Source organism: Limanda limanda, chromosome 21 (genome assembly GCF_963576545.1).
Source record: "Limanda limanda chromosome 21, fLimLim1.1, whole genome shotgun sequence".
In the NCBI taxonomy this organism is placed as follows: domain Eukaryota; kingdom Metazoa; phylum Chordata; class Actinopteri; order Pleuronectiformes; family Pleuronectidae; genus Limanda; species Limanda limanda.
The window spans coordinates 8,942,343-8,955,272 of record NC_083656.1 but is presented as its reverse complement, the minus strand read 5'-3'; the positions used below and the strand labels follow the sequence as shown (position 1 = coordinate 8,955,272).

General features: G+C 44.2%; 1 protein-coding gene across 1 annotated transcript in view; it reads left to right on the top strand.

Moving 5' to 3' along the window:
• pald1a (phosphatase domain containing paladin 1a) overlaps positions 1-12,930 on the top strand; it is a 42,130-nt gene that overhangs the window by 2,294 nt on the left and 26,906 nt on the right. Inside the window, exons 2-17 of the mRNA XM_061095189.1 lie at positions 3,158-3,355; positions 3,568-3,670; positions 5,056-5,235; positions 5,717-5,881; positions 5,982-6,142; positions 6,748-6,823; positions 7,841-7,995; positions 8,159-8,255; positions 8,396-8,500; positions 8,793-8,888; positions 8,984-9,118; positions 9,366-9,482; positions 9,786-9,965; positions 10,113-10,310; positions 10,778-10,918; positions 11,046-11,117. Of these exons, the coding sequence (XP_060951172.1) occupies positions 3,171-3,355; positions 3,568-3,670; positions 5,056-5,235; positions 5,717-5,881; positions 5,982-6,142; positions 6,748-6,823; positions 7,841-7,995; positions 8,159-8,255; positions 8,396-8,500; positions 8,793-8,888; positions 8,984-9,118; positions 9,366-9,482; positions 9,786-9,965; positions 10,113-10,310; positions 10,778-10,918; positions 11,046-11,117 (2,166 nt within the window). The 5' untranslated portion in view covers positions 3,158-3,170. The remainder of the gene's footprint in view (positions 1-3,157; positions 3,356-3,567; positions 3,671-5,055; positions 5,236-5,716; positions 5,882-5,981; positions 6,143-6,747; positions 6,824-7,840; positions 7,996-8,158; positions 8,256-8,395; positions 8,501-8,792; positions 8,889-8,983; positions 9,119-9,365; positions 9,483-9,785; positions 9,966-10,112; positions 10,311-10,777; positions 10,919-11,045; positions 11,118-12,930) is intronic.

Genomic DNA, 12,930 nt, shown 5'->3' with positions numbered 1-12,930 from the left:
AGCAGGTACTTCTTGGCCTTATGGTCTCACAGCTGATGTGACAGGCTTTAGGGTAGACACAGTAGGGTTTCTGATATATGCCTTTCAGTGAGAAAGCGGGACTATTTATGACCTCAGTCAAACTGAAGTTTCTGTCAGGAAGTGTCAGTTAGCCTCATGTAACCCTCAATCGTTCCATAGAAGAACTACTTTACATTGGATATAAGTTCTGGCATGTGGACGTCATCAGTGTCTTATAATCTTATAATCTGTCATCAGTGTCTTATAACCTTCAACTGAACCACATAGGAACATGCATATTATCATGCATGACTGTGGTGGGGGGCGAAGGGAACCTACTGATTAAATGTTCTTAAAGTGACAGGGAACAAAGATAGTTTGCTAGGAAGTCAAGAAAACACAGTACACATCTAATATCTTTTTTAAATAATGCAATGCTTTGTTTCAATGTCTTTCTATGCAATGATTTAACAGGCTAAAATAAAAATAGCAAACTTATTTACTGTTTGACAATCGATTACTTTCATTTAAGTGTTTTTGTTCCACTACAATGTTGAACGCATGTACAAAACAATTCATCCCGCACTTAGAGCGGAGGAGTTGGAATTTATGGGGCAACCAGCCATCGACATGCTTTGCCCTCCCTTTGGGGGGGGGGGGAACTGGGGACACAGTGTATGTTTTGAACTGTTACATTATTCGTTTCAACTAAATCGAAATGAATTTTAAGAGCACCCTCTGCTGGACCGCACGGCAAACGTCTTTAAATGCTTTGATGCACTTCTCGATTTCAATCAGGTCGTTACAGTTTCGAATACTTAAGTTTGTCCCACATTCAAATAGCAGTTCAAATTTCACATAAAAAAACCAGTGACATCCTGACCGTACAGTATTACAGTCAACTGTGTGGTCTTTGTGCACAGCCTGTCCTCGTGAAAGAGAGCTGAACTTTTGCCATCTGGCTGCCAGATGTACCACTGCTTCCCCCGGTCCCCTCAGTGGAGACTCCAGTCTGCCTCATGAATCGACTCCCCAACATCAGACGGGAGATAAGACGGGGGACGAGGAGGACGTGGCCCGAGAGCTCTCGGAAGAAGCCTTTGCCCAACTGTGCCAAGCGGCCGAGCGCTTTGAGCTCCCACGAGGGGTGTTTCCCACTAAGCGGGGGTGGGCACGGGGATTCAGAAAGGGAAGATTTCTCTTTGGATCGGATGCCAAGTTCTCACACTCTTTCTCGACCATGGCGGACAACAAGCAGCGGAGAAAAGGGTCTGCGAGCTCAGACCGCTCCACATTGCACACGTAAGATGTCCGAGTTTGGTGGATTGTCGCTGGCGTGTAGGTTTCTGTTGTTTTTCTTGTGGTAGTCACAGAAAGGATGGAAAGGGAGATGCTTTTGGAATGTGGTGAGGACTCAAATAGATCTGGGCGGCTGGGGCACAGTATTCTTGAAAACTTTCCTTTTATGGAAGTTTTATTACTGGGTAGAGACTGAACTTCTTTTTTACTTTCGGGTCTTTTTTCTCTGCATTTATGTGATTATGTGATGTGTAGCAAGCTTTAAAAGCAGGTTTTTTAGAAAGCTCAGCAGACAGATTAAATGGAGAAACTGAATATCTTCTAGTCTGACCCTTGATAAGAGAATCAATACAATGTTGACCTGCCCACTCAGCGCCAGGCGCAACAAAGACGAGAGTAGCGATGACTCATTCGTCTCCTCTCCCTCTCCACCGAGCCTCTCTCCCCAATCGCAGTCCGTTCGGTTCAAAGCTGCAGATCACACGGAGCTGCTGTCGCTCGGCTGTGTCACATGAAGTAGATATTGATGTGGGATTGATTCTTTGCTCTTGGACGACACTTGGCAGCTCGAGTTTGACAGTGTGTGCAGCTATGATTTTGTCTATGGTGACATACTGTGCTTTATAAGGGAAGGGTGTATTTTTGATGGGATTGTGCCCTCAGACGCTGCGGGATCCTGATCGGCCGCATGTTGTGAGTGATGTCGAGGAGCAGTGTTGTTCCTGAGCTTGTCGGAAGACGGGTTTGTTTATCTGCAGAGCTCCCTGCGAGGCTCCTTGTTTATTCAAAGAGGAGGAGGGTTGCTCCAGACATGCGGCTGGCTCGCGTGGGGGTCTGAGTGCTCCGTATCAAGTTTGAGGATTTGAATATAAATACTGTCACACAATCTGAATCAAAAATATTCTTTTTGATATTTGTTTCCAGTAAATTCTAAAAATGTATCGCAAGGCTCTTTAGTAGAGGTACAGAAAGCGCCCATTTCCTTTGTTTTGCTTTTGCAAGTAGTTAATCCAACGTGTTAAGCCACTTTCAGACATGAAATCTGGAAAATATCGGAGAACGTAGCAGGAGATTGTCAGATACGTTCAAAACAACAGGGAAATCTCTGGAACCTCCAGGCAAGGGGTGGTGTCTGGGTAGAGCGTTCAGGATGCTGCAGAATCCACATGTTTTTGTTTACATGTGACATTTGCGTTGTCTGGATCATTTCTGGAGATAATGTAGAGTTCAATGCATGTCTGAAAACAGCTTTTCACATGATACAAATGTTTACCTTACGATGGGTTGACATAAAAGGTGAGAGTGAAACAATAATAATAATAATAATAAATTTTATTTATAAGGCGCCTTTCAGGGCACTCAAGGTCGCCGTACAACAGTCAGCAATACAGTCAGTTTCAAAAGTTTTAAAATGCACAAAGCAGAGCAGCAGCAGAACATCAACGTCAGCACACAGTAACATTAAGAGTTATATGCCTGCTTAAATAGGTGAGTTTTGATGGTAGATTTAAAAAGATCAATTGAAGTACGTATCCTCTGGGGACCATGACCCTGTAGTTTTTCAATAAGAACCCAGAAAACCAAAGAATAGTCAGAGTCGATCATTATGTTTCACCATCTAGATTCAATAAGTCTGTTCAAAAATCACTTCTAAAATACTTCAGCTGTAACCAAAATACACATACAAATATAGATATCAGTATATTTTTTTTAATCCAGTGAGGAAGTGGGGTTCACTTGGTTATATTGTCCCTCCTCAAATATTCTGTGTGTGTTGCCGCCGTGTGCCGGCCTTTCTGCATGTGTGTCCGAGTGTGTTTGCTTCCTGTTTCTGAGTCCGCCGCGATGTCATTCACAGCTGCTTGTGGAGCATGGGTACAACTGCCAGTGCCGCACCGCAGCCAGTGTCCGCAGCGTCGCTACTGGAGAGTGTCCACGGCAACGGGATGGCCGACAGCAGGCAGTCTCTTACCATGAGCCCCTTTCAGACAGTCAACATCCACAACAACAAGGCCAAGTCCATTATCACCAACAAAGTCGCACCTGTCGTCATCACGTAAGTCCCTCCTCGAATCCGCGTTCTCACAATTGGGTGTTAATCTCCTTTGATCACTGCGGTGATCGGGACCTCCCCCCCATCCTCCGCTCCGAGTGTTTGCCCCTGTTATCATCTCATTTGTCAATCCAGGCCGGGCAAATACTGGCTGATAATTGAATTGACCTCTTTTCACCTCCCAGACCTGCTGTGTTGTTCCCTTTTTTTAACAGGTATAATTGCAGACAGGAGTTCCAGATTCACGATGAAATCCTCAAGACCTACTACAAACTCGGGCGGATATCAGAAACCATGCCCGAGCACTACCTGGTGCAGGTAGGAACAGCCCTCCCAAGAAAAAGCACTGTCGTGAAAAGGAGCGGAATCGTCTCACCTGTCTTTCTGTCGGCCCCCTTTTCACGTTCCCGTGTCAAAGTTGCAGAACGGTGCAGGAACATTGTCATGCGTCGCTTTATGACGTGGCGCAGACGCTGGAACGGGACTCGTTGTCACCCTCCTATCGGGGGCTTTGAAGTGCTCTGCCACCTCGTCTGCTGTGGCCGGTCCAGCAGGCAGTGTTAACACACAGCTTCTGTTTACATGTGTGGACTGGGCCGTTGTTTCACCGCCAGCCAGGCTGCATTCACACCACACCTTTTTTAGTTTTAAAAACACATCGCTGGTGCTATGTTTGCGTCTGCAGTCTACGCTTAAAAGCCCCAAAAATCAGAGAAGCTTGGAAACGCTGCGGTTTTGGTTTGAAAACACCAGAGCTGTGTTGTAGTCTGGAAGTGGAATGTCACTTCTTACCCACTGTGAGTCCTGAACATGTCAAACGATCACTTTACGTAACAGTTCCACCTTGTCGTTGATCCGAGAAGCGAAACCACTCGTCTTACATTTTCAACGCTGTGTTTCTCCTTCATATTTTCTGTAACCAAGCAACCAATTGCAGAGTAAACCATCTTCTTTCCAATCATGTGTTTTCAAGTGTGGGATCATTGATGGAGATTATTATTCATCCAGAGCTAAAGCGCCTGTATGGATGGAGATGTTTTAGTTTCACAAACGTTTATGTCCACATAGAGGCAGATGAATTTGAAGACCCATCTCGTCCCGTCTGTTTTGGCCTTCCGTCCTCCCTCTCCTGAAAACTAAAATGATTTATCTACCACATGTTTTGAATGTGAATCTGCTTATTGAAACGGAACTTAAGAATTCTAAATGTGTTTTTGTTTAACCAGCATGGAGCCAGTTGTAACTATACCCGTGTTATTAACGTCCACCCCTTGATAAGCATAATCAAGCCGTTACCACTACAATAGAAATTGTCTAAATCTGCTCTACTGACACACAATTCAACGGATCCTTTGCAGATGGAGGTGACAGAGCAGAGATTAAATCTGTTGAGTCAACAGAGTAACCAGACTGTATCCGCGTTGTTGTTTGTCGACAGGAACAGGACAAAGAAGAGATTTAGACTTTTTGTAATTGAGTTTGGGGAAATAAAAGAATAAAAAAATAATTAAAGAAATGATTTAAATTCAGCTAAAAAACTTAAATCAACATGTGAAAATAAATCCAATTCACACCCCCCCCTTAGTGTTGAGATATTTGCTCTGGAGAGTTTACAAATGCTAATGAATGCTCGAGGGGATTTTAGAGGATTGCTTGGGACAGGGTCATGCTCTGAAAATGAATTAAGGTTCTTTGCCTTCCAGGGGGAGTACTTCATGGTCCAGGACGTGTACAGCAAAGCAGATGTCCTGAACACCACGGGCAGCTATGGGGCGCCCAACTTCCGCAAAGTCAAGGGATCCTACCCTCTGTACGGGATGGGTCAGCCGAGCCTGAACGGCTTCAAACAGGTCCTCCAGAGGCTCCAGGTGCAAGGACACGAGGTCACTGGGATTTTCTTTTTATGCACATACGTAACCCAGAAACTCCACTAAAGCTGGCATGAATGGATGATAGGTTTACTGGTAGATAGTGTGTTTCCCTGTGTCTGAGTCGCTCTGCCTGGGCTCTCTCTCTAGCCCTGTTGTCAGTAAATATTTGAGGAGTCAAGTGCTCAGCGGAGGCTGCGGCTGAATTGTAGAACTGAGCAAACAGAAAGTTGTGGTCATGTGTGCCAGTGGAAAAATAATCTCTCGTCTTTGCTTACAGCAGCGAGAAACTGACCGTAATTGAAAAGAAATTGACAAAATTATACGTGAGGCCTCTTGAAAACTCCTTACTCATGTGCTGCATGTCATATGACAGAAGATTGTTTCCAGTTGCTCTTGGAAGCGATCGGACGAAGGGCAGCAAGCGTTAGCTCTTAAACCTTAAAGCTTTTAAACCTTTCATTTGATGCCTATCTTGCTGTTCTTTTGCAAACAGGAGGTTATATTCTTCTGTGTACGAGAGGAGCCGGTGGTTTTCCTGCACAAGGATGACGACTTTGTGCCGTACACCCCCAGGAGGAAGGAAAACCTCCATGAGAACCTACACGGCCTGAAAAAGGAGGTGCTGGTGGAGAGCCTGGAGCTCACCGTCAGGAAGGAGGTGACGAAAGCGCACGCTCACTCACCATCTGCCCGTGTTTTTGTTTGGTACCACAGAAATGAATGTAGCCGTGTTTAAACACTTCCCACTTCCTCCGCAGCTCCACGACTTCGCCATGCTCAACGAAAACACCTTCTCCGTCTACAATGACATCGAGTTCTTCAAAGACGAGCCCCAGAAGATCTCCATCACGTGTGAGGAGGACATCCATGTGACAGAGGAGGTCTATAAGAGGCCCATGTTCACCATGCCGGCCTACAGGTTGTTTGCATTGCTCCTTTATTACCTCCTCTCTCATCGGCTCAGACAGAATCATAGCTGAATGCCGCAGAATATGCAGGGCGGGTTATAAATAGTGGCGGTTGCCGTGTTTTTTTTTTTGTGCAGTGAGGGGTGTGTTAAAACTAAAGCTGACAGCATCCTGTTTGCAATCAGATCAGCAGACGGCTTTATTGAGACGTCTTAGGCTGCTCGCAATGTTTCCAGAGCAGGAGGATAGATTATTCCCTGAGGAGACTGAAGCCTCATCACAGACACTTTTAAAGTTTTGCAGCAGAAGCGAAAGCAGCAGGATGTTTTATTATAGTATGGGAAGTGTAGGTGGTGGATGTTTTTAAAGGTGCATATAACATGTCATGTCATGATTTGGCTCTTTCCCATCATCCCTTGTGGGTCGCTGGACGAGGTTACTATCGGAGACTTGGGGAAATTAGTAAACAAAGCATGAGGGGGCTCAGCTGTCCAGTCTTATTTTAAGTCAAATGTTTACTTGCAGTGTATCTTGATGGTCTTGACCCACATTTAGGACGATATTGACACAACACAGACACAGGCTTGACCCTTGGTGACCATCTGTTGTCTTGCAGGTACTACAGATTACCTTTACCGACGGAGGGAGCGCCGCTGGAAGAAGACTTCGATGCATTTGTTAACATTCTCAGGGTAAGCTCGCGTAAAAGTGTCAATCACCGCACAGGTCCGCCGATTAAATGAACCTTTTTTGGTCGTGCTGTTCTTGATGTGTCGTTAAAAGTTATTAATGTTAGGAATATGGCCCGGGGGTGCATCTGGACTTTCTCACCAGAGAGAAGCTCGTAGAATTTGTCTTTTTCTTTGAATGCATTAAGCCTCGATCCCGTCCTGCCTGTGCTAACAATCTGATAAGTGTGATAGCTATTTGAAATAAAAGTGGCAGAGAACCTGCAGCTTGTGCTCAGCTTCACGTCCGCTCCTTGGTCATCCGCTCAGTCTGGTTTCCGTCCTGCCCTTCACTCACACAGGATGTTCTTTCCCTGTGTTTTGCCCTTTTTTGGAGTGACTTGCAGCAGCCGGTCCAGTTCCCTGTGGTTGGAAAGAAGCTTGCGTTTCCCTTTTTTTAACAACAGTGTTTGGATCAGAGCATTTGCTAAGGCCTGTGAGACCCTTTCTCTCACTCATGCAATATTTCTCACGTGACATTTTCCTCCTTATTGAAAGATCCCACACTTCCCAATTCTCTTAGTCAAACTTGCTTTAAAAATCTCATTTCTCATCTCATATTTCCAAAATTATAAACCCTGTGACCCACTAAAACTGATTTCTGTCATGCAAGTAAAGCCCCATGTCCAATGAGTTAAATATCCCACTAACAGCCGCTAACATCTGGCTTTTGTCTGCAACTGTAATGGATACAATCGGCATTCACGCCCGAGTCAGATTACTCTGCAGTAGTAGTAGGTTTTAATAGATTCTGATCGGCAGTGATAGAAACAAAGCACCGCGGACAACAAAGTGAGAGAGCGCCTCAGTTTATAGAGCGATAGTGACGTCTTACATGATGCACCGGGGAGAAAACAACTGAAAGTCAAACTCCTCTACTGGCAATACCTGCTGAGTTTGGTGTAAATGTCAATATTTCTCATTTGCTTACTGCTGAGCACGACTGATGCTCGATCCTCCACATGTGCTCCTGTTTTCCAGGAGAGTCCCAGCTTGTCCCTGGGCCACGATGCGTCCCGGCCGCTGCCGGCGCTGCTCTTCAGCTGCCAGGTGGGCGTCGGCCGCACCAACCTCGCCATGATCCTGGGCACCCTGGTCATGAATCGCCTGAGGGGGGATTCACAGCCGCCGTCTCAGTAAGAACTCTGCTTCTGACGCATCTGGAAAACTGGGAGAATGACCTCATCACAAATGTTATAATAGTCTCGTGGTGGAGCTAAGAAACTGGTTTCTTTGTGAATTATTTTCTTCTGGATGTCGGGTGAGATTGGAGTTGACCATGTTTGGTTTGTTTTGCAGGGTTGAGGAGGCAGCAGCTTCAGAGCCTAAACCACTTTTCCAGGTCATCCAGTCTCTGATCAACAAGCTGCCGAATGGACAGCAGGTCATGGAAGAGGTAAAGCAGATTACTGACACCATCATAACATCTGGTTTAAGACAAATATGTTATTATTATTATCTGCAAGATCATTTAAGTATTTTTATTGCATACGTTCTTACAAGGTCAAATTTTAATGTCTTGTTTGGATCTGACAGGTTGACCAGGCTATCGCCCTGTGTTCAGAAATGCACAACATAAAAGAAGCGATACATGAGAACAAGAGCAAGCTGGAAGGGATCGGAGAAGATTATCAAATACAGGTAACTGTGATGATGATGTGCTGGCTTGCGATTTCTAAAGTCTTCTTCTTCTCCGTTAATGCTCTGCTAATTAAAGTACGACTGAGACTAAGTCTAATGATGCGTACAAAGTTCTTTTCAAAGTGGGCTCTCAATCTGAGGGAGCACTTGATTACCAGAGTTGAATTTTTGACAGAGCGTCCTCAATGGGATCTTAAACGCAGATTTAGTTGAGCTGCTTCACTGGAGAAATAAAGAAAAAACAATGGGTTGTTACCGTGGGCGCACAGTGAAACTTGTTTTTCTTTCTTAGGGAAGCAGCACCAAAGACTACTTTCTCAACCGCACCATGCAGAGCTTGGAGCGCTACTTCTACTTGATTGTGTTTAACGCGTACCTTCACGAACAGGTGACGTGTGAATATCTTTACTGAAGCAAATTCAAAATCGCCGGTGATTGGAAGACTTGAAATAAACGTTTTATTTGTGCTGTTGCATTTTGCAGTATCCTCTTGCCTTTGTGTCCAACTTCAGCCAGTGGATGTGCTGCCATGCGTGGCTGTACAGGCTGCTGGCCCGCATGGACCTGTCGGAGCTGTCGGCACCGGCGGAGCTGGTCACCAGGGGAGCCCGCGTCCTGGTGAGGAGGAATGATTCTGTAAATTATATCTGTGTCTGTAATTAGAAACCAAAACCATGTCATGCAGGATACGGATTTAATGTATGTAAACAAATGCTACTGCTGATGTGTCTCTTACCGATAAAGCTTGCTACTCAATGTGCATGTGCATTCTCTAAGATCAGTCATCATCTTCTCACACAATCACGTAATCCTGTAAACCTTCAGTGTCTCATATAGGCCATGTGTGTGATATGCGTGTGCACAGGTTGCTGATGAGTACTTGGCTCCTGACGTGCTCAGCACGGTGAAGGAGATGAAGGCGGTCAACTTCAGACGAGTGCCCAAGATGCCTGTTTATGGAGTCGCTCAGCCGACATCAGAGGTGCAGCATTGCATGAATACCAAAGACAAAATGTTCCCTTAATCATATGAAACCCAAACATAATCTTGAATGATTAAAGGGAAGTCTTCCATATAGAGAGGTTGCATTTCTTGTAAGTACTAAGAAGGAGAACAAATATTAAATGAAATTAGTGAAAGAAAGAAGATGCACATATCCAACATCACAGAAAATGCTATCTCTAATTTTAATCCCCCCCAGAATACTTCCGTCCCTGCTTGCATTTATATTCGTGACAGTACTTCCTCCTCCCCATCGTCTTATTTTAAAACTTGCTGTGCTCAGGCCACCGGAGCCGTTTTGGCCCATCTGACGGATGAGAAGAGGAAGCACAGCCACGTGCTGTGGGTGAACCTGCAGGAGGAGCTGGTGTTGGAAGGAAACGGTCAGACCTTCACACCCAGGGAGCCCTCGTGCCTGGACCAGCACATTCCTATCCCATCATCTGACCCACAGCTAATAGAGGTAAAGTGGGAATGATTCTCTTTAGATGTTTTCAGAGCGCTTACAATCAGATTAATGATATAGAGAGCGCTTGGGAAAGTCACTGGTTTTTACACTAGATTTGCCCCAGCTGACGTGAGAGTGCTCTTGTCCCCTCCTGGCACGTAGAAACTGGAGACGTCTCTGAAGGAGTCGGTCCTGCGAGCTCAGAAGTGGCTGGAGGTGACGCTGGAGCAGGACAAACAGATGAAGATGTTTAAAAGCTGCATGACGGTCCAGGAGATCTTCAACCAGCAGAAGAGCTCCCACCAGGGCCTTGTCTACAAACGCATCCCTCTGCCGGAGTGCAGCGCGCCCAGGGAGGAGGTAATGACCTGAGCAGATGCATTAACACGATTATACTCACAAACATACAAGCGTGATGTGCCGAAGTAGTGTCTCAGTTCCCTGGGACCTGAGAGTAAGAGGGACATTAATATAAACCTTGTGCGCCCTCTGGTGGTTAAGACTGTTACTGTCATTCTCATAAGCAAATCTAATATTTAAATACACTTTTTCTCAACCATCACAGTTGTATTTTATATATTTTGTTATCATTCATTAATATAACAGATGTCAATTGGAATCTTTCCCTCAATCAGTGGTAAAGTTATTATATTTTACTTTATGCAATGTATAAAGAAGAATATGATTAAACAAGACATTGACATGTTATATCATCGGTTGATTTCCTTATGAAACACATACATGTAGGTCGAATTAAGACGTGTTGTTGTGCAGTCTGTGTGTTTGTTTTTGTGTTTGATTTCCAACGCGTGTGTTCTTGTTCTCAGGATTTCGATAGGCTGCTGGATGCCATGAAGAGCTCCTTGGCTGAAGACACCCGCTCAGCCTTCGTTTTTAACTGCTCCAACGGCAAAGGCAGGACCACAACCGCCATGGTCATCTCTGTTCTGACCCTCTGGCATTTTAATGTAAGAAGCTTCCTTCTGCATGTTCATTCAAGAGCCTGTCATTGTATTTTGATACAGTTTCACCTGAAATCTCAATGAGGCTTTTATCATCTAAAATAACCTTCAAACTTGTGACTTTCTCTTGCAGGGTTTCCCAGAGTTTGCAGAAGACGAGATTGTTAGTGTTCCGGATGCCAAGTACACGAAAGGAGAATTCGAGGTATGTATCCTTGAAGCAATCGAACCTTAACCCTCTCCAGCTTGCAAAGATAAAATAGTCTTGTGTAAACCCATATTCAGAAGAATTGCAATTTACTACCATCGCTGCTGCTAACTGAAAAGTTAAGCCGGGTGTTTAGAGCTGCAATAAAAAGTCAGTTAATCAAACAGTCAGTCAAAAGCATATAAATCTGCTATTATATAGATTCTTGAATCATTATGGTTTGTATTAGTAATTTTGAAGCAAGAAAATACACTTTTATACTTAACTGAACATCTTTGGGTTTTGAATAGAGGGTCATAAAAACAAGACATTCGAAGACAGTTGGATATTATACTTAAAATGATACGTTAATTGATTATCAAAACTATGATTAGTTACTTCTGTCTGTCTGCCTGTTGTTTTCATCTGTGGACTCATCTTCTGTTGAGTTTTTATTGCCTGTGTGAGACGTCACTTAACAACCCAAACAGCTCCCACTGGTTGTATAAGAACGTCACCAAGTACCACTTATTTCTGTTTGTACTGAAGTGTTTTCTGTCTGCAATGTGCGCATTCAGATTTATGCGACAATGCACATGATACGACTTTGTGCTAAAGGATTATGTGTAGTCCTGGTTAGCTTCCTGACCTCTGACTCTGCACCTGTGATCGAAAGCGTGGACACAACCAAACCAGAAACCAAAGCTTTTCTCCTCTGCTCTGAAAAGCGGCTGTGAATTTACTCCGCTGGGGGTTTGTTCCTTTCTCGATTCAGAATTGTGACATTGAATCAGTGGTTGGAACCTGCTGGCTGTGTCCGCCGCACTGTAAACACGGACAGACAGAAAGAGACACACAAGACCACATGCCACTCACAGCGGCGCAGCCACCGCAGTTTCTGGGATACAAAGAGCGGTCGCCACGGAAACCTCGTGCGGCACCAGTTTCTTCGAGGAAATGTTATGTTGCTGTTCCCGTTGCCTTATCTGCGAGAAAAATGTGCCACAGCCTCCCTCTGTGCCACTGTGTTGTTACATAATCCTCCCTCCCGGTGTGACACAGACGGAGGAAGCATCTTCTGTTGAAGTGCACCTATATAAAGCTCCTACAGGAAATGTATAGATAGAGCATATGGGCGCAACATGCAAAAACCCATAAATGACATTATCCTTTTGTATGTTTTTGTAAAAAATCCATAAAGGGCCTAGTTTATCTCGGTGAATTTGGTGTAAAGAAACCATTTTAAGAAAGAAAGCATGAAATAGTTATAATGTAGCGTACATTTAGTTGCTCTGTAAAGTTCGTCCCAGTATTACAACGCATGTCAAAAAGTAGCTGAAGAGATCTGAAAGGCAGCGATCTTCTTGTCAGCACAGAACCATAATCAAAAAGTTTCACAAAGATGGATGTCTGACGTTGGCCTGATCGTTTTAATTAGCTCTCATCGTCATACGGCTTCATTCTGATGGTACATAATCCAATAAAATAACAATTCCGGGCAGGAAAGTTGGATTTCTTTACACGCAAACTCAACTGCAAGTCATATTGTATAGAAAGATTATGGATTATTCACTGAAAGGCTCAAGATCTTGTCTTCAAGATCAGAAATAAACTGTGTCTATCAGCAAATATCTGTACTTTTTAGTCCACTACATTTCCCCCATGAATTTTGTTACATGTACACATTGTTTTTTAAATTGAGATCTGATCAATAACATAAGGTGAATTGGTTCATTGATACAATCAGAGCGGGCAGTTGATATTAGACCCTGATATTAATATGATATCAGATAATCTGCAGCATTCCTTATTAATATGAATGTGTGTGCAT